This window comes from Meriones unguiculatus, chromosome X (assembly GCF_030254825.1).
Source record: "Meriones unguiculatus strain TT.TT164.6M chromosome X, Bangor_MerUng_6.1, whole genome shotgun sequence".
NCBI lineage: Eukaryota > Metazoa > Chordata > Mammalia > Rodentia > Muridae > Meriones > Meriones unguiculatus.
Genome location: NC_083369.1, coordinates 141,423,906 through 141,444,991, shown reverse-complemented (window position 1 = coordinate 141,444,991; position 21,086 = coordinate 141,423,906). Strand labels below are relative to the sequence as shown.

General features: G+C 35.4%; 1 protein-coding gene across 9 annotated transcripts in view; it reads left to right on the top strand.

The window, feature by feature from the left end:
- Window positions 1-21,086, top strand: part of Rps6ka3 (ribosomal protein S6 kinase A3) — a 118,172-nt gene that overhangs the window by 60,862 nt on the left and 36,224 nt on the right. For all 9 annotated transcript variants that reach the window (XM_060374610.1, XM_060374604.1, XM_060374609.1 and 6 more), the window contains 7 exons: window positions 4,161-4,242; window positions 14,331-14,411; window positions 15,017-15,096; window positions 15,627-15,733; window positions 18,205-18,242; window positions 18,439-18,581; window positions 19,392-19,462. In XM_060374610.1, coding sequence (XP_060230593.1) covers window positions 4,161-4,242; window positions 14,331-14,411; window positions 15,017-15,096; window positions 15,627-15,733; window positions 18,205-18,242; window positions 18,439-18,581; window positions 19,392-19,462 — 602 coding nt within the window. The remainder of the gene's footprint in view (window positions 1-4,160; window positions 4,243-14,330; window positions 14,412-15,016; window positions 15,097-15,626; window positions 15,734-18,204; window positions 18,243-18,438; window positions 18,582-19,391; window positions 19,463-21,086) is intronic.

The window sequence follows — 21,086 nt, the reverse complement described above, 5'->3', positions numbered from 1 at the left end:
ATTGGCTATCTCTCCCATTAGGCTAGAGATTCCATGACTAGCATAGTGCCTAGCATCTAATTCTAAAAAAAAATTAATGAGTCATAGTGATGACCTCATAGGATAGTGGTGAGAATTAAAAGATATAAGGCTAAACATAATATCTGGCATTAATTCTATTATCATACTGTTCAACAAACCCAAATAGACTGGTTTATTTTCATGCATTAGATTTCAGGCAACACAATATTTAAGGAATTCAAATGCTTCTCCCTTCATTTCTGTAAAAGTATTTTAAGTGCCTCACTATAAATAGCAAACATTAAAATAGGGTGTCTTCTTTCTTACTCATCCTTAAAGGCCAGTGTAAACCAAGGAAACAGGGATGACCTGTCAGAGCCTATAATAGCTGCGTGGGCAAGTGAGGACTCCTGCTGCTCTCACTGAGCTTGGCAGCTCACTGGATTAAGCAAACAGTTAAAGAATTTTCATGAGCAGGAACCTGGAACTGGGTATCTGACCCAGGTCATGTCCCACTGTGACACCAGACAAGTGGTTTGACTTTACTAAGCCCTGATTTGGGCAACTATCAACTGGCATTGTTTAGTAGGCCTGCCTCTCCAGACTATCATGATGCTGCAGTGCAGATGTTTCTGAAGGCACTGTGGAAGTTAAGCTCTAAAAGTTATTAAGAAGATGCTTTCAAAGAACGGAAACACATTTAGAAGCTATATGAATTGTTTGTTTGTTTTTGTTTTTGTTTTTAGAATGGAATAAAGCCATCTATAAGGCAATCTGCCTAATTAGAATTTATTTCTATTCATAGTTACTACTAATATCTAACTGCCTTTGACATTTGAACAACAGTCTACCCAACCACCCTTTTTTAAAATGCCTTTCTCAGAGAACACTCCTCCATTACTGGTGGGAAAGTAAACTTGTACAACCAGTTTGGAAATGAATCTGACACTTTCTCTGAAAATTAGGAATATTGTTTCCTCAGCCAGCTATACCACTCCTAGGCATATATCCAAAGGATGCTCAAGTACACAACAGGGACATTTGTTCAACCATATTCTTAGCAGCTTTATTTGTTATAGTCAGAATCTGGAAACAGCCCAGGTGTGGCTCGACAGAGGAATGGATACAGAAATTATGGTAATTTACACAATAGAATACTATTCAGTAGTTAAAAACAAGGAAATCATGAAATTTGCAGGCAAATTATGGGATCTAGAAAAGATCATCCTGAGTGAGTTAAGCAGAAAGACACACATGGTATATACTCACTTATAAGTGGATATTAATTATATAACATAGTATAAACATACTAAAATCTATATTCCTAAAGAAGCTAAACAAGATGGAGTACCCTAGGGAAGATGCTCAATCCTCACTAAGAAAGCAAATGGGACAGTCATCGGAAATTGGAGAAAACAGGGCACAAGATAGGAGCCTACCACAGAGGGCCTCTGAAAGAATACACAGCGGGGTATCAAAGCAGATTCTGAGACTCTATCCAAACTTTGGGCAGAGTTCAGGGAATCTTAAGAAAGAAGGGGGAGACAGAAAGACCTGAAGGGGACAGGAGTTCCACAAGGAGAGCAACAGAACCAAAAAATCTGGGCACAGGGGTCTTTTCTGAGACTGATATTCCAAACAAGTAGCATGCATGGAGATAACCTAGAACCCCAGCACAGATATAGCCCATGGCAACTCAGTGTCCAAGTGGGTTCTCTAGTAAGGAAAACAGGGACTGTCTCTGACATGAACTCAGTGGCTGGCTCTTTGATCACCTCCCCCTGAGTGGGGAGCAGCCTTACCAGGCCACAGAGGAAGACAATACAGTCAGTTCTGATAGGCTAGGGTCAGCTGGAAGGGGAGGAGGTCCTCCCCTATTAGTAGACTTGGGGAGGGTCATGGGAGGAGAAGAGGGAGGGAGGATGGGATTGGGAGGGGACAAAGGAGGGGGCTACAGCTAGGATATAAAGTAAATAAATTGTAATAATCAAAAAATAAATAAATAAAACTTTTTTTTTTTAATGCTTTTCTCCTCCTAGATCAGCTCTCCATAATTAATTAAAAGAGCTACTAGCTAGGGCTAGTGCTAGCAGCAAGAATGCAGTACAGGAAAACATATCCTGCCTCTGGGCATCTGATTAAGATGTGGCACTTTTCATTTGCTTTCATTACTCACTGTCTTTGTACTATTTCTCAAAACAAACAAACAAAAATATCTGGGCTTCTTTGTCTGGCCCTAGTGGAAGAAGATGTGCTTATTCCTGCTATGACTTGAGTTGCCAGGGTGTGCTAGTACCCCTTAGGAACCTCCCCTTCTCTGAGAAGTAGGAGAGGATAGAATGAAGCATGTGAGTGGGACTGGGAAGAGAGGAGGGAGAGGCTGGGTCCAGGCTGTAAATTAATTAAGAATTTTAAAAAGTTTTAAAATTTAAAAAACTGCCTTGCCTTTGAATCAACTGGATGAATTATTTTGAGATTTTTGTGGTAATCGTATACTGTGTAACTCAGATAATTGAAAGCTTACCCTAAACTTAAATCTTGATTACAGTTCTTCTTTCCACAGTGTTCAGGAACACTGCTTTCAGTCAGGCATGGTGGCTTACATATAAAATGTCTAACAGTTAGGAGGCTGAGGCTGGCAAATTTTACTGAGTTCCACACCAGTCTGGGCTACATAGAGTAAGACCCAGTTTCAAAAAACAATCAAACAAACCTTAAAAAAAAATGATTGATTTGAAAGAATAGGTAAGGAAACTAGGTGAAGGTTCAGGTCCAGAAGCTACAGAAATAACTCAGTAAGTAAAGTTGCACAGGCATCAGGACCTGAGTCCAAATCCAAAACACCAATGTTTTTTAAAAAGTGTGGCCCTGTGCACCTGTGACCTCAGCATTGTGTAGAGCAGAGACAGGAAAGTCACTAGGGCTTGGCTGGCTAACAGAATAGCTCCCAAGTTCAGTGAGAGATCCTGTCTCAAAGGAATGAAGCAGAGAATGATAAGGCAGGATATCAACTATCCTCTATCTTGTCCCATATGTACACACACACACAAACCATCAGGTTTCTTTAAGGCTTGGTGGAAAAGGTCAAGAGTGTAATAGTCAAAGTGAGTATGATGTATTAAGAATGTTGGTACCAGCCATATTACAGCATAACTATGAGTTATTTAAAGTGCATCTTATTTATTTTGCTGAAACCCTACAGTCTTCAAAATATTTTCAAATATTCAAAAATTGAAGATGCTAGATAATGATCCTGGGCCTTGTTCTTCATATTTTGATATATATGATGATTTGCTGGTAAAAAGGTGAAGAGGTAGTATTACATTAAATATTTCACTAGTATTCTTCATTAGCAACGTTTTAAATTATTCTCTAGCAGATGTGTATACTTTTCATACACAGAAAATTGTTCATCTGTGAATAATTATGTCAACAGAAGTATGTCACAAGATGTCCAAGTATAAGAATTTTGATGGGGCAACTAAGAAGTGTCCACCCTTTCATGAGGATTCGTAGACAGTTCATGGTTGTTCAGGAAGGGAGGGACATTTTCTTTAGAGGTATAGCTACTGGTAGTTTATGCTCCTACAAACAGCTCTAATTAACCTCAGTGGGTCATCATAAAAAAAGACATGAAAATAGACAACTTGGAAAGGGCAAGATGGAAAGAAGATAATGGAGAAAGTGAATATGATAAAGAAAAGAAAAAGGAATTGTGACATGGGACTTGGGCTATAGCTTGGTAGTAGGTGTTTGCCTAGTGTGAATGAAACCCAAAGTTACACCCCCCAGCACCCAGAAAATTTGAGGGACTCAAAAAGTTTTGTTTTGATAAAATAGAGCCAATATCTCCTGTAGTATCCTTTAAATTTGTGGAGCTATTTTTTAGCTGCTGTATTTGTAATTGACTTTTTTTGTCTTATTCTGTATATTACATGATCCTTGGGAATTGGAAAACAACAAAATTAAATAAAAACTATTCACTTATATTGAAATGTCAATATATAACTACCGTTTATAGCTTCATCTAGTAACTGATATTTTGGACAGAATGCATCCCTAATATATTAGAACATATATATGTATATATATTGGGATCTTGCTGTAATAAAGGAATATGGTTTGTGATTCTTTATAACATTTTTTTCCTTTAAATATAGGTTTTCTTAGTTAAAAAAATCTCAGGCTCTGATGCTAGACAGCTTTATGCCATGAAGGTATTAAAGAAAGCCACGCTGAAAGGTAAGTGCTGTTGATTATCTGCTATGTTCATGTGACATGAACAAACTGCAAGGTCTTTATAGAGCTCACGTGATCCTGAGGCTACTTACTAACATTCTGGATTGGCTCCTGTTAACAGCTTTAAATTTAGACTGACTTTTAGTGACTTTTTCCTACTGGGCTAAGAGTCATATTACTGTTAAGAACAGGACCTGCCATGTTAGAAAAGAAGGACTATCAATTCATCTTGGGCTGTAGGCAAGTAGAAGTTGAAAAGATTAAAACTGGGTTTGATTCATCTTCAAATAATTATTTTAATATTTTTGGAAAACACTAATTATCTAGATGCAAAATAGCTATAATTTTTTAGTATTTTGTCATCTTGACCTCTGGTCAAGTTTCTGAATCTTATTTTTTAAAAAAGTAATGTAGGATGTGAGTCTGATAGGTAAAAAGATATTTAGAAGGTATACACATAGATTTTTAAAATACTTAAATCTTCCTTTTGTTTAATAATATTGCTTACTTTGCCACATCTCTAGATTCTAGCTAGTTTAGGTATTCATTACTAATATCAGGTTTTTTTTCTTAAATGTACATGTAATTCATAAATCATTAAAATACCCAAAGGAATATTTGTATTGATCATTTATTATTTCTCATGTTTCCGGTCATTCAATGTGGATATTATAATATCATCATGCCAAGAAATTTCACCATGTTCTACAAAAACACGCTCACTTGCTTTTATTTTCTTGCTCCTTTCCTTGAATACATTTTTTTTTATCCTATACAATCTTCACTTCAGTGGTATTACTACTTATTTGATTGCTAGAAATAGGTAATTAAAATTTTTCAGCACCCTACCTTTTTAATCGCTGCCTTTTAAACTTTGTCCTCCCAAATCCCATTTTATGAACTCAAGTAAGTGGAACTCTGACAATTGTTGCGCAAAAGCAAGAGAAATTTCTTGTTCTCTTATATTTAAGCTATATGTTATATATAATATCTGAGGAATATTATTAAATTAGAAATATAAGATATTAAAAAGGAAATAAATGCCCAATTCTTATGAGAGAAGGCTGTTGATCCTATACTCCTTTATCTTTCTAATTGCTTGGCTCAGCATCCAGATTCCAGTTGAATTGTTCTTAACACTTAACAAAATGAAGCAAACTTTTGCTTGAAAAACACCTTAAAGAGTATTTTGGAAAAGAAAAATGAGAGGGGAAGAGCTCAGGGCCATATTAAAGCTTATTTATAGCTTTGGAGAAATAGAAATACTAAAATATATATTAAATTGTATTATATCTGTCACAGTATTGAGTACCTGCTATCTTGTATACTAAAGCCAGTGTATAGCAACAGGAAATTAAATAATGGTTTCACGAGTTGTTTTTTAAATACTTGAAAAACAATTAGAATTTTTTCTTAAGTCTTACATCATAACAAACTTCATCCTATCTGAATTTCCTAATTATTTAATATTAAAAACCTCAGAAGGAGATGTATAAATTTCAGCAAGCAAATTGACAATAAAATATTTTAGGGACTGCAGAGAGGATTCAAAGGTTAGGACCAGTAGTTACTCTTGCAGAGGATCTGGGTTCTATATAAAGCACCCACATGGTGGCTCACAATCAGCTATAACTCCAGTCCTCAGGAATCTGATGCCCTTTTCTAGTCTTCTCAAATACCAGGCGCACATATGGTACCCAGACATATATATCAAAGTTTGCTGTGCACATAAATATTTTTAATTAACCTTTCCTACCATGTAAAATAGTTTGAATAGGGAACAGAAAAAAAACTTCATGTCTCAAATATTATATTAGTTTAAGAAATTGGTGTACTGGAAAAATGGATTAGTTTGTAAGCACTTGCTGCGAAAGTTTAAGGACCCAAGTTGGGATGCTAACACCCACATAAAAGCCCAGTGTGACCACATGCATGCCTGTAATCTCAGTGGTTTGGGGCAGAGACTGGAGGATATCTATAGCTTGTTAAGGTAATAAGGCAGAGAGTAGTGGAGCAAGACATCTGGCATCCTCCCCTGGCCTACAAATATACATAAGCACACATACACATACACACAGGTATATGCATATACCACACACATATATCATATAGACACACTTTCCCACAGAAAAAGAATATGCATACAGAACTGTCTGGGTTGCTCTTACTGGTTAAATCAGGGATAGTTTGACTGCCGTAATAATAGTTTATAGCTTATTAAATAAGAATCTGTAGTTAATGTATAAATTAATGAAGAAAGGAAATTTCTTGCAGTACAATTGCAATTAATAAATGTAAAACGTAATAGTGAAGGTAGGAATTAATAAGACATAGTTTTACAACCTTATGTAAAGGACTTTAAGTACAGTTTACCTAGGAAGATAATTTTTTTTTGAGAAGGGATGGAGAGGTAGTTCAGTGGTTAAACATGCTCACTGCTCTTCCAGAGGACAAAGGTTCAGTTCTCAACTCCTAACATGGTGCCACACAACCATCTATAACTCCAGTCCCAGAGGATCTACTGCCCTTTTCTGGCCTTTGTGGACACTAAGCACACACAAGAGATGCAGAGATGTATAAGCAGGCAAAAGGTTCATACATATTAACAAACAATAAAATATGTTAATACCAAAAGCAATCTACAGATTCAGTGCAATTCCTATCAGAATGCCAACACAAATTATAACAGACATTGAAAGAACAATTTCATATGCAAAAACAAACAAACAACAACAACAACAAAAAAAAAAAAAACTCAGAATACCTAAAGCAATTTCGTACAATAAAAGATCTTCTGGTGGTATCTCCATCCCAGATCTCAAGCTGTCCTGTAGAGCAACAGTAATAAAAACAGCATGGTACTGGCATAGAAATAGACTAGTAGATCAATGGAATTGAATAGAGACCCAGAAATAAATCCACAAGCCTAAGGACACCTGACTTTTCACAAAGATGTCAAAAATATATAATGGAATAAAGCATCTTCAACAAATGGTGCTGGTCTAACTGGATGTCCACATGTAGAAAAATGCAAATAGACCCATACTTAACACCCTGCACAAAATTAAAGTCCAAGTGGGTCAATGACCTCAATATAAAACCAGACACACTAAATCAGAAGAAAAAGTAGAAAAGAGCCTTGACAACTTCCTGAACAGAACACCAACAGCACAGGCTCTAAGATCAACAATTGATAAATGGGACTTCATAAAACTGAAAAGCTTCTGTAAAGCAAAGGACCATGTCATCAGAACAAAACACCAGCCTACAGACTGGGAAAAGATCTTCACCAACCCTACATCTGACAGAGGGCTAATATCCAGAATATATTTAAAACTCAAGAAGTTAAACTCCAACAAACCAAATAATCTAATTAAAAAATAGGTTACAAAGCTAAACAAAGAATTCTCAACAGAGGAATATTGAAAGGCAGAGAAACACTTAAAGAAATGTTTAGCATCCTTAGTCATTCGAGAAATGCAAATCAAAACGTCCCTGAGATGCCACCTCACACCCATCAGAATGGCTAAGATCAAAAACTCAAGGGATAATGGCATGCTGGAGAGGTTGTGGAAAAAGGGGAATCCTTCTCCATTGCTGGTGGGAATGTAACCTTGTACAACCATTTTGGAAATCAATTTAGCACTTTCTCAGACAATTAGGAATAGTGCTTCCTCAAGATCCAGCTATTCCACTCCTGGGCATATAACCCAAAATATGCCCCACCATTCAATAATGACATTTGCTCAACTATGTTCATATCAGCTTTATTTGTAATAGCCAAAATCTGGAAACAACCTAGATGTCCCTCAACCAAGGAATGTTTACAGAAAGTGTGGTACATTTACATGCTGGAATATTACTCAGCAATTAAAAACAGGGAAATCATGAAATTTTCAGTCAAATTGTGAGAGCTAGAAAAGGTCATCCTGAGTGAGGTAACCCAGCAGCAAAAAGACACACATGGTATATACTCACTTATAAGTGGATATTAGCCATATAATATAGGATAAACATACTAAAATCTATAGTCTTAAAGAAGCTAAACAACAAGGAGGACCCTAGAGAAGAGGCTGAAACCTCACTTAGAAGGGTAAACAGAATAGATATCAGAAGTAGGAGAAGACATGGAACAGGACAGGAGCCTTTCACTGGGGACCTCTGAAAGACTCCACTCATTAGGGTACGGAAACTCATAGCCAAACTTTGGGCAGAGTTCAGGAAACCTTACGGAAGAAGGGGGAGATAGAAAGACTTGAAGGGGACAGGACTCCACAAGACCAACAGAGCCAAAACACCTGGACCCGAGGGCTCCTGCAGAGACTGATATTCCAATGAAGGAAAATTCATGGAAGGGACCTAGAACACCTGCTCAGAGGAAGCCCATAAGCTGCTCAGTTTCCAATTGGTTACCCTAGTAAGAGGATCAAGAGCTGTTTCTGACATGAACTCAGTGGCTGGCTCTTTGATTAACTCCCCCTGGGGGATGCAGCCTTGCCAGGGCATAGAGGAAGATGATGCAGCCATCCCTGATGAGACCTGATAGGCTAGGGTCAGATATAAGGGGAGGAGATCGTCCCCCATCAAGGGACTAAGGAAAGGGCATAGGGGAAGAAGAGGGAGGGTAGGTGGGATTGGGAGGAGATGAGGGAAGGGATACAGTGGGGATACAAAGTGAATAAATTGTAATAAATAAATTTTAAAATATGTTATCTGTATGAAAAAACAGTAAAATATTTTTTTAAATCTTTGAGGAAATGATAAGTATGGCTTAAGATAGAAATGCATATTAGGTAATATTCATATTTAAAATGCATACTAAATAATAATGAGTTAGTTCATATGGAAAGAAGTTTTGCAGTTAGTTCAATGTTGCTATTAATGCTGTTGAATGAACCTGAGGAAATAGCCTTGCAAAATCAGTTTCTACTCTTGAAAATATTCACAGAAACATTTACAGTAATAAGATAAAAGTTGCATAGATATTAAAAAAATGAATGTTTGTGAAATCATGGTAATATACTTAATTGAAGATATGATTAAAATAAAATGCTGTTGAGCACTTGCTGCTTTTACAGAGGATCTAGATTCTATTCCAGTATCCGTAAGACAATTCAACCATGGTCTCAAACTCTAGTTACAAGGGATCCGACTGCCCTCTTCTGGCCTTCAGAGGAACTTCATGAAGGTTGTACAGAGGCATACAAGCAAACTACTCACACACAAAAAAATGTAAAAAAAAATAATGTTTTAAATATGATTACAGAAAATAACAAAATATATAATACACTGGGCTATTACAAGTAGAAATGGAAGGAAATGCCAAAATATGTTTGCAGGCATCACAGTTTTAGAATTGTAGATAATTTTGAATGTGTTCTTAAATATAGTGGTTTTTTTTTTTTCATTGAAGCTTTTTTTGAGACAGGGTTTTTCTGTATAACCCTGGGTGTTCTGGAACTCACTATGTAGACCAGGCTGGTCTCAATCTTAGAGATCCACTTACCTCTGCCTTCCGAATGCTGAGAATAACTGCATGAGCCACCACTGCCCAACTATTTTTTTTTTTTTTTTTTTGCCCAGCTATTTTTATCAATGTTTTATCATATAGAATAGTGGTGCTTTACCCCATCTCCCTGCCTGTCCTAATTCTTGACCATTCTGGAGTCACTGACTTGCTGCTTTTCACACTCCACATTCATTTGTCTTTGCAAGTCTTTGTTTTCATTTGGAGCCATAAACTGTTAAATATCTAATCCATATATATATATATTATTTATTACAGTTTATTCACTTTGTATCCCAGCTGTAGACCCCTCCCTCATCCCCTCCATACCCATACCCAGCGGGGTATAAAAGCAGATGCTGAGACTCATAGCCAAAATTTGGACAGAGTGCAGGGAATCTTATGAAAGAAGGGGAGATAGAAAGACCTGGAGGGGACAGGAGCTCCACAAGGAGAGAAACAGAACCAAAAAATCTGGGCCCAGGGCTCTTTTCTGAGACTGATACTCCAACCAAGGACAATGCATGGAAATTTTAAGAGTTAGTTGCTTTATACCACCACCCACACAGTTTCTATGTCTATGTCTTCCTGGCAATGTTCTCATCATCTCTGCTTTATAAAAATTGATCCTAATTGAATGAACTAGCACAATGGAGCATGTGTCCTTCATCTTTGCTATATTTCCTTTTTCTGGATTCTATACCTACCTTCTAGTCTCTTAGTAACTACTACAGAAAAGGCAATGCATTGCACGATAAAATTTGTGTGATCTAGTATGTCTAAAAGTATATTCTGCCCCATTACTGAATTTATAACTTGATCAGGTTTACAATTCTCTAGGTCACAAAAAAAATTTCCCTCAGATATTTGAAAGTACTGCTTCTGTCGTCTTCTCGTTTCTCATGTTCCAGTGATGAAGGTCATTGCCATTCAGTTTGCCAGTCCTTTGTGTGTAAACAACTTTTCCTCTCCAGCAGGCTATAGATAAAATCATCTTTATCCTTATATCCTGAAATTTATGAAGTAGGAACGTTCCATGTGAGGTCTAAATTTTCATCATACCAAATGTGGGATGGCTGTTTTGAAACTAGGAACTCATATTTTCAAGTTATGTGAAAGTTTATGTCATGTATTCTTGATTTTGTAACACTTAGAATTGGTGTATGTTGTACTTCCTGGATGATTCCCTAACTTGTATTATTTTTATCCTTTCTGGATTTTTTCTTTTTTTTTTTTTTTGTTTTATTTTGCTTTTTCATTTTTCTCTTGTTTTCTAAGAAATTTCAAGCAAAATTATGTTAATAGTTTTTCCAAAACACAATTAATGATTTTGGTAATTTAGACATGTCAAAGAGAAGCCATAAAATATTTCTTATAAGTGAAAAGTTAAAATTTCAGTAAGATATTTGGGGAGAAGGAAAGAGACTGAGACTAAGTACACATTCAAAGAACTTTATTATTTGTTTTTGTCTTTTTATTGTGCCTAATGTGTAAATTATATTTTATCATAGATCTCTGTCTTAGGGTTGGTATTTCAGTGATTTTAGGCACCCATGAAGAGTCTGAAAATGTAGGTAGCCCTTGCAGATAAGAGCTTGCTACTATCATTTTTTCCATTAATGTCATTGTGGTGGGGTTTTGGAAATAATTAACAGAACACCCATGTTTACCCAGAAGTCTCTTTCCATTTCAAAGTTCCTACTAAATAACACTGAGTGGGGTCAACTAGAAGTTAATGACATTAGATTAATTTAATGGGGAATTTTGTTCTATTAGAGTGGTCTGTCAGCCTAAAAGACTTTATATAGCATTACTTAAAAGTGTTTTCTATATATAGTCCTAGAAATATAAACAGCCTTTCTTACTCACTCTCATTTTCAAGTCAAGGAGATTTAAATATAATAACTATCAGAGAAATCTCACTTTGACATTTTGAATAAGCATTAAAACCTTTAGGGTTTAGAAGTTAACTGATTAAAAAAAAAAACATGATTTCTGGAGACTATTTGGGAAGATGTTGGGAGAAGGAGGGACAAAAGAGGGCAATAGAGTAATGAATATAATGAATGTAATCAAAATAGATTACATGTATGAAAATGTTATAAGCAAACCCATTATTTTATACAATAAATATAAGCTAATAAAAAATAAAACATGGAGCTAGAGAGACGGTTCAGCCATAAAGAGCTCACTCTTCTTCCAGAAGACTGGAGTTTGGTTCCCAACACTCTTCTCTGGTAAATCACAACCTCCTGTAACTCAAGCTTCAGGACACACATCCACGTAAACACTTACTTTCTCATTACACACAAATAAGTAAATGATCATCTTAAAAGTTTTCAACAAATAAAATGCATGTCTGACCAAAATTCTTGATTATAGGATGACTATATATGTGTGTATATATATTATATAATCATCCTATAATCAAGTAGTATTTAACCAGGAATGGAGTGGTATTTAAATGATGTATGAACTTTGTGTACTCATTAATAGTTAGAAATTTAGAATTCAACTTTGAGGTAATGGTAACTAATGATATAGTTATCTGTGGTTAAGAAAAAAAAAAGATTTAGACTAGGCTAGAGCCGAATTATCAGCCAACCTGTAAGATGCAATAAGGATGACAAATTAATCGGATTATAAATTGATAATGAATTTGATATGTTAGCTGAATGTGTCAATTAAAAGGCAGAGCTTCGTAGCCGCCAAGAGGAATTGACTTCTATTCCCAACTTATTAATTTTAGTTGAGTGAAGGATGAGATGGAGAAAACAATATTTTTAAAAATATTATTACATTTTTATTTTGTCGTTTGATGGTGCTGTGCCAGGAGTCAAGTATGAAAGTCAGAGGACGACTTGCTAGAGTTGGTTCTGTCTGTCCACTGTATGATTCCCAGTAATCAAAGTGAAGTTATCAGGCTTAGCAGTAAACACCTTTATATACTAAGCCACCTCCCACTGGCCCTTACTTGTTTCTTTTTTCACAGTGGTCTTATTTCTGTTTTTTTTGGTTTGGTTTGGTTTGGTTTGGTTTGGTTTGGTTTGGTTTGGTTTGGTTTGGTTTGGTTTGGTTTGGTTTGGATTGGTTTGGTTTGGTTTGGTTTGGTATGTGGTTCCCTTAAATTGAAAATAAAGCCAACTCAAGTTTCCCCTTTCCTCCCCCTCACCCCATCTTTCTTTTTGTTCTAATCAATCATAAATGTTGAAAGTTTTTTTGTTGTTGTTTTGGTTCAGTTTGTGTTTTGTTTTGTTTTTGAGGCAGTATGTTGTAATCCAGGCTGGTCTCAATCAAACTCACCATAGAGCTGAGAATAGCTTTGAATACCTAACACTCCTGCCTCCATGTCCAAATGCTGTGATTAGACACATGGCACTACACCTGACTTTCAGAATGTTTTCTGATCATTTACTTAGTTCTCATTCCCCCTGCATTCTGAGCCTTTGGATGTACTTCTAGCTCTGGTGCCTAGCTTATAGGCTTTACCCAGAAAATGCTTGTTTCTAGGAAGGTTTTGCCACAAACCCAGATTCTTTCTAGCATTTCCAAGTAGCATGAATCTGAATCCTCATTATGCTATCTCCCTATAGTGAACCTCTGTTTCCACACTGATATGTCTCCTTCCAAGTCATCATTTGTGCTTCCATGTCTAATCAGGTGTTGGCACTCCATACTTGGTTTCTTTTAGAACCCATCCTACAAGAAAATCCCCTGGAAGAGTCTTAAAGCTTGTATCCTAACCCTGTATATTCTTCTGGACTTCTAGTCTTCCTATAAAAGTAAAACTGATCTTGTATTTCTCTGAAATCCAGTCATACTTATCCCTGGTAATAGACTTCCTCTTAGTCATATTCATACTACTGCTTTTTGATATAATGAATAGTGCCTATTACTTGAATACCTCTTACACACTAGGCTTTGGTTATTAACTTTATCCTAGCAATCACAAATTTTTCAACGGTCTAGTGGGATTATCCAATTTTATACCTGAAAGGTAACTGAGGTGCCAGGGAGTTTAAATTAGTAACTTACTAATAATTATTCCAATTTGAGTATGTATCTTTTTAATTTGAAAAAGAAAAGAAAAATATTTGGCTCTTTCAATTGTACAGTATTTCCAGTCTATCTTTCCTCCCCAATTCTTACTCCCTCAAAATAGACCTCTGGGGATATATCTATCCTTTACCGAGTCTGCTACATTTTAGATTCTTAGTGAACATTTGTTGAAGTGATAGGGTTAGCAAAGGTATTGAAACCTATTTCAGGTTTTTGTTTTATCATTTCATGAAATGCCTTTTTTTTTTTAATTTGCATGCTTTTTGCCATTTTCCACAACTTCAACTAAAATGCTTCTAAACCCAATACCTAATATGTCTTACATATTTTTAACCTAAAGTATAGAGTTTATAAATACACTTTTTGATTATGTAATGTAGTAAAGTTATTTTTATAGACTTTAAAATCCAACAGGAATAAAAATTCATGTTTATGCACATAAGCAAAATTTAATTTGAAATGATACCTAAAAACAATTTGTTTTAATACTATCTTTGAAAAATACTTGCATTGTGTGTGTTTATAGTTCGAGACCGTGTTCGGACAAAAATGGAGCGTGATATCTTGGTAGAAGTCAATCATCCTTTCATTGTCAAATTGCATTATGGTAAGTTTTGAACCAACTCTCACCTTATCTCTTCCTCAATTCCTTCAGCCCATCAGTATATGCAAATACACTAAAATATACGTATATAACATTACACCAGCATTTTATAGTCCCTGTGTGTTAGCCCAAACTTAAGACAAGATAGAACTCCAGTATCAGCTTCCTAAAACTTCTGCCATCTATTTTTCTTTTTCTCTGAAAGCCGAGTGCTACTTCTCATTGTATGAAAGCATAGAATCCTTGAATCTGACCAACCCACCCTTGTAGCATAGTTTTGTATTTTAGTTCATCGTTAAAGAAATCTTTCTGTTGTGAGTTTTTCTTACTGATAACATATTTAGAATGGTAACATTCTTGAGAGCTTCTTGCCCATAGAAAACTTTGTTCCATAATAAGACACCGTATTTGACATTTCCTCATGGAAACTAAGAGAATCACTGTTTTCTTCCGTATATAAATAAGCATGTAGAAATAAGCTTAGATTTCTGATATTACTTACTTGCTAAAAATAATATTCATTTATGAATGAGTTGACCTCATATAAGCCTAAAAAGTAATTTAAACTGGTTTAAACAGAAATTTTGTGGTTTTTTTTTTTCATTCAGCTTTTCAAACTGAAGGGAAGTTGTATCTTATTTTGGATTTTCTCAGGGGAGGAGATTTGTTTACACGCTTATCCAAAGAGGTATATAATTAATGTCTATTTTTAATTTATTTCTACTTATCCTATTTCTATTAAAACTTCATTATTTTCATATTGCATGTATAATACTTTCTCTCATAGGACAAAATTCTTTCACTCAAGAAACTGAATCAAAAAGAATTATTTTCTTATCTTTTGAATTTATACTGAAAGCAGTGCTTTACGTGAAAAAATTAACTCTGCTGCTTCTATAGTTTCTCAGAATTGATAATAATACCAACAACTGTCTTTAATAATTGTTGCTGACAATTCAGCATTTATTCTCAAGATCATTTTTCATTTCTAAAATGTTAATATGCTAAGAACATTTCTGCTGCAGGTCATAGTTAACATTTAGCATGTGATTATACTTGACTGATTAAATCACTTTGAAAATTTTTTTTTCATGAGTGAATTGTAACTAAATCTATACCTGATTATTTACAAATTGTTTGAATATTTAAACTCTGAAGTGGAACATTATTTAAAAATCATAAAGAGAAAATGAAGTTAGAAATATTATTTTGTTTTAGGTGATGTTCACAGAAGAAGATGTCAAATTCTACCTGGCCGAACTTGCACTTGCTTTAGACCATCTGCATAGCCTGGGAATTATCTATAGAGACTTAAAACCAGAAAAGTAAGAAGCCATGCTTGCTATTATGTTGAATTCAGTGTGGTGCAGTTGTAAAGGAGGTCATAAAATGGGGTAACTTCACAGATCTTCATAGTACTTCATTGTAGTACTGTGCTTCACGTGTCTACTAACACTGTATAATCTTAAACTTTTAAAATCTTTGTTAAACAACAATATTAATCTGTTTTCATATGCTTTATTTGTTTTAAGACAGAGTCTCTCTACATAGCCCTGGCTGTCTTAGAACTCACTGTGTAGACCAGGCTGGCCTCTAGCTCAAAGATCTACCTGCATCTTTCTCTCCCACTGCCTCTGCCTCTGCCTCTGCCTTTCCCTCTGCCTCTGCCTCTGCCTCTGCCTCTGCCTCTGCCTCTGCCTCTGCCTCTGCCTCTGCCTCTGCCTCTGCCTCTGCCTCTGCCTCTGCCTCTGCCTCTGCCTCTGCCTCTGCCTCTGCCTCTGCCTCTGTCTCTGCCTCTGCCTCTGCTTCCTGAGAGCTGGGATTAAAGGTGTTCACTACTATTGCCCAGCTTTCCTGATTTTCATGTACATTCTTTGATTTTTAATGAGGTTAAAGCCTTTTGGTTGGCAATTTGTTTGGGGAGGTTTTCTATTCATGGCCTTGATTTTTTTTTTCCTGGAATGTCATTTTTCCCATTGACTAAAAGGGAACTTTACGAATTAAGAAAGTTTTTAATTTACCTTTAATTCTTTATTTTGTATGGATGTGCACATACACAATGGCATATATGTGAAAGTCAGAGAACAACCAACAGCAATCAGTTTTACCCTTCTACCATGTATGCGGTGGGGATTGAATTCAAGTTGATGGCAAGTACTTTTTTCCACGGAGCCATATTGCCAGCCCCAAAATAAGAATTCTAACCAAGTATCCAGGAACAGTTGAACAATCATGTAGTCACATCTCTTGGTGAAACTTATGCGCGAGCATGCTTGTGTGCATAAATGAACATGCACATGCCACAGCAGTTGCATAGAGATTAGAAGAGACTACACTTAGGAGTCAGTTTTCTCCTTCTATTATGGGTTCGATGCATCAAACTTAGACCCATCAGGCTTTCATAGCAAGCACTGTTATCCACTGAGCTATCTTGCTGGCCTTTATTAGTGTCTTTTTTTTATTAGTGTCTTTTATATCCCCTAAACATATCCAACTTCTTAATAAATAAGCATAACTAAAAGTAATTTTTACTAATAAGTTTGACAGTGACCTGAAAAATATGTCCCTTCTCAATATAATTATGTTTGAACTGCTACATTAGAAAAGTTGGTGACTAATTTTGACAAGGGAAAGCCCAAGTGGCCTCAACCCTGCAAAAAGAACTATAGAAAACTAAGGAATGCTAAGAATAAGAGATATAGTCTTCTCCAGGAAAGAGCATACCAGTTGGTTATCCAATACCAAATAGTCAGCCCTGAAAATATGTATACGGGGAACATACAGACTGAAGAGGAGATAGATAGATAGATAGATAGATAGATAGATAGATAGATAGATAGATAGATAGATAGATAGAGGTATATGTATGTATATATATATATGCATGCATGTAGTCACAATTAATGAAAAATAATTTGAAAGAGGAATAAATGGGAGGTTTTGTGGGAGAGCAAAGGAAAAAAGAGAAATGACATAACCTCAAAAAAGAAAAGAAATAATTTAAAAGTTGGTGTTTTGGGCCAGTAAAATTTTATTATAACAAAATTATATTATAGGGCAGCTTATTTGACTTTTCAAGTTAGCATACTAGCATGTGTATCCAAAAATATAAGTATGGGTTTATAACTTAGTAGTTAGTCCTTCCTGTGACTCCATAATTAATGGCATTACCCTTCACAAAAGTATTTGCTCAAACTAGATATCTGAGTGTCCTTTTCGAGTTGTTTCTGTGATGACCCAAAGAATTCACTAAATATTCCATATATTCTCCTCCTCTGTGCCATTATACATTTCACTATTTCTGTTGTCCATATGAAGAAGCAACGATTATTGGGAATGCCTTTTAGACCCTCTGTAGACAGACTTCATTCATCCAACAAACACTTTTAAAATTTTATTTTAATATATTTCTTTTATTTTTGAGATTATAGTTACCCAGAGGAGTTAGGCAGAGTGGCATATACGTATAATCCTAACAGCTGGGAGACTGAAGCAGGAGGACGGCCTTGAGCTCAGCTGAGATCTTGTCTCAAAAACATAGAGAGTTTAGATTGAATATGTACTTCATAATGTCTAGTATGTATGGACAAGATTTAGACAGGTCATCTCAATAGAAAAGCATTAGAGAGAGCACCTTGAAAAGGCATAGCTTGTTGTTTTCTTAATCATTATTCATGGCCGAAAGTAAACCTGTAGCATGAATGTGGTCAGCTGATACCTGAGTAATTTGTTTCACCTTCTGTACATCTCTCTGTAGAGTGCTTTAAAGACACTTTCTGACTTTGTTTTCTTTCAGCATACTTCTTGATGAAGAAGGTCACATCAAGTTAACTGGTAAATGCCTTCATTTTATTAAAATATTCTTTCTCTCCTATATTTCCTTTATGGTTGATTATAATGAAAAATTTCAGCAGTTAACTGTTACAGTTATAGGTTAATATGTCTCATTATAAATAAGTATTGGAATTCAGAGTCTAAAATGTATATAAAATACTACAGATATTTATTAATTCCATATTTACTTCGGCAGATTTTGGCTTAAGTAAGGAGTCTATTGACCATGAGAAGAAGGCTTATTCTTTTTGTGGAACTGTGGAATATATGGCTCCAGAAGTAGTTAATCGTAGAGGTCATACTCAGAGTGCTGACTGGTGGTCTTTTGGTGTGTTAATGGTAAGGTTTGAATTTCTGATTTTTAAGTGGTGGAAGTTGTTATTTTGCTTTTTAAATGATATTTGGCAGGACACATTCTGAGAGAAAACTTTGATTTTTAGTATTTTTTATTATAAATACTAAGTAACCAAATAAAATGATTGCCCAAAGGGTAAGAAATAGAGAACCTATTGGTTGCTTCATCCTCATTTGAAAAAATATTTTTTTCCTTTGGTTTTTCTATATATATCCATGGGCTGCATATACCCCAAAATATGTGTGAACAGAGCCCAATACAAAATCATACATTTATCTAAAATATTAGGGTGAGAGTAGGGTTTTAGGGGTGTTACTTGTTAACTTGATTTTGCAGTTCTCAAAGCATAAACTTTATGACAACATTGTGTTACAGTGTCAGTAAGTTAGATAAGCCTGAAAGTATTAATAGTGTTTATTCTTTGCAAAAGCCTCTTAGAGAAACTGCTTAATAGGAAATTGGCAAGCTGTTAGACTAGTCATATATTTAGACATTTTAAATATGGTTGGTTTCTGCAGAATTATATAGTTTAGTTATTTATGTTTTGTGAATTGTCAAGAAGTTTGGTAGACATATAGTTTGAACATAAATAATGTTTATTTTGAAATATATTAACTAGCACTATAATGGAATGATTTAATGCAGTTTTAAACAAAAGAAAGAGGAAACTGATTTTCTATAGGTAGCAATTTTAGAAGATTTTGTTTTAATTAAGGTGCTGGTTTTTGCTTTTAACCTTCTGACCTTGAAACTTTATACCTATTGGCTAATACCTCTGTTTTACTTTTCTCTAGTTTGAAATGCTCACTGGTACACTACCTTTCCAAGGAAAAGATCGTAAAGAAACAATGACAATGATTCTTAAGTAAGTACTCCCAAATGAAGGTGTTTTGGTGAGATTTTAAAATAAATGCTTCAAACTAAAGCTAAATACCTGTAAAATGCTTTTGTTTGTTTATCCCACGGTTAGGCATGCACTTTGTCACTTATGCATCAGGGTACTCAAGAAATAAGTGCAAAGATGTTCAGAGCAATGCTATTGATAATAGGGAACATTGTATTAGTAACAAAGAGTGGATTTATAATGGTGTGTTAAAATGGTTGAGTCTTTATTACTTTCCTCTTGTATTTCTTTATCCAGCACTATACAAATATAAAACAATTGTTTTTTGAGACAAGGTCTCACTGTATAACCCAAGCTGCTCATATTTATAATTGTTCAGCCTTGTCCTTCTTAGTACTGAGATTTACAGGCATGTATTGCCATGCCTGACTAGAACAAGTCTTGACTCAGGAGCCGTATACAAAAGCAGGCCCAAGCCTTTATATGGACCTATGTACATAAAGCAAACAAAATGGTCATGTCACAGTTCCATGCAAGAGTTTGGATGAGCCTTGTAAGAAACTTGAACGAATAATGCTTACACTCAAAGGAATCTGTTTTAGAATTCTATTCATAAAGTTTTCAAAGTAGCAAAACTAAAGCATATTTTAAGGTTTATATTCAGGTGGTAAAAGTGGAAGCAAAACAAGAAAAACATGATTATGTTGGATGAAAGTTTCTGGCAATGCCATCATCCTTAGCCAGACAGCTGTTTCTTGGGGTGTGTATTTGTTTTGACAGGTTTTTAGTCATGCTATTCTCTATAATAAAAAGGTTAAAAAATACATATTACATACTGTATATGTGAGTGTTCACTAAACTCACTATCAAAATTTCGTTGCCGATCCCTTCATTTCAACTAATCCTCTCTAGTGTTTTGTTTTGTGTTTTTAAGCCAAGCTCTTTCTTTGATCTGGCTTTCCTTTCCAGTTACTGCATTATCTCCTTTCATCCTTTCAACACAAAGCCTCTTTAAGTGTAGTCACTGATTTTTGTTACTATTTTTCAGCTGCTTTTACTCCACAGCTTATTTGTTCATCCCTAGCACTTAACTAAAACTGCTCTTCATTTGATTGTCATTGACCTTCTAGTGGCTAAATCATGACAGGTTGTCAGAAAGTTCATCCTTTTGTCCATCCATGTGATTCATTCCCCAAGTCATAGAGTCCCTGCCACAGTACTGGGAATGCAGTATGAACAATTCTGAAAAGCTCGTCAGCGTGTCACAGACTGTATGTTCTAGTGGAGAGATACATGCGTTCAGCTATCGGCAGCTACTACTATTACTACTACTACTACACACAGGCACATGCACACACCCACACACAAAATCTGTCCTCTGAGTTATTTACTACTTTCATCTGTTTATCTTACCTCTCTATTGTTCTTTTGGTCTGTTTTTGGATTGGTTTGGGGTTTTTTTTGGGGGGAGGGGGTTGTATTGTGTGTGTTAAGATAGTGTCTCACTATATAGCTCAGACTGGATCAAATTTTTGATTCTCTTTCTTCAGTCTCCTGAGGGTTGTGAATATAAGCATGTGCCACCACACCCAGCTGTTCTTATTTTAGGGATTTAAGTATTAGCAGCTTTTCACATCCAAAAGAG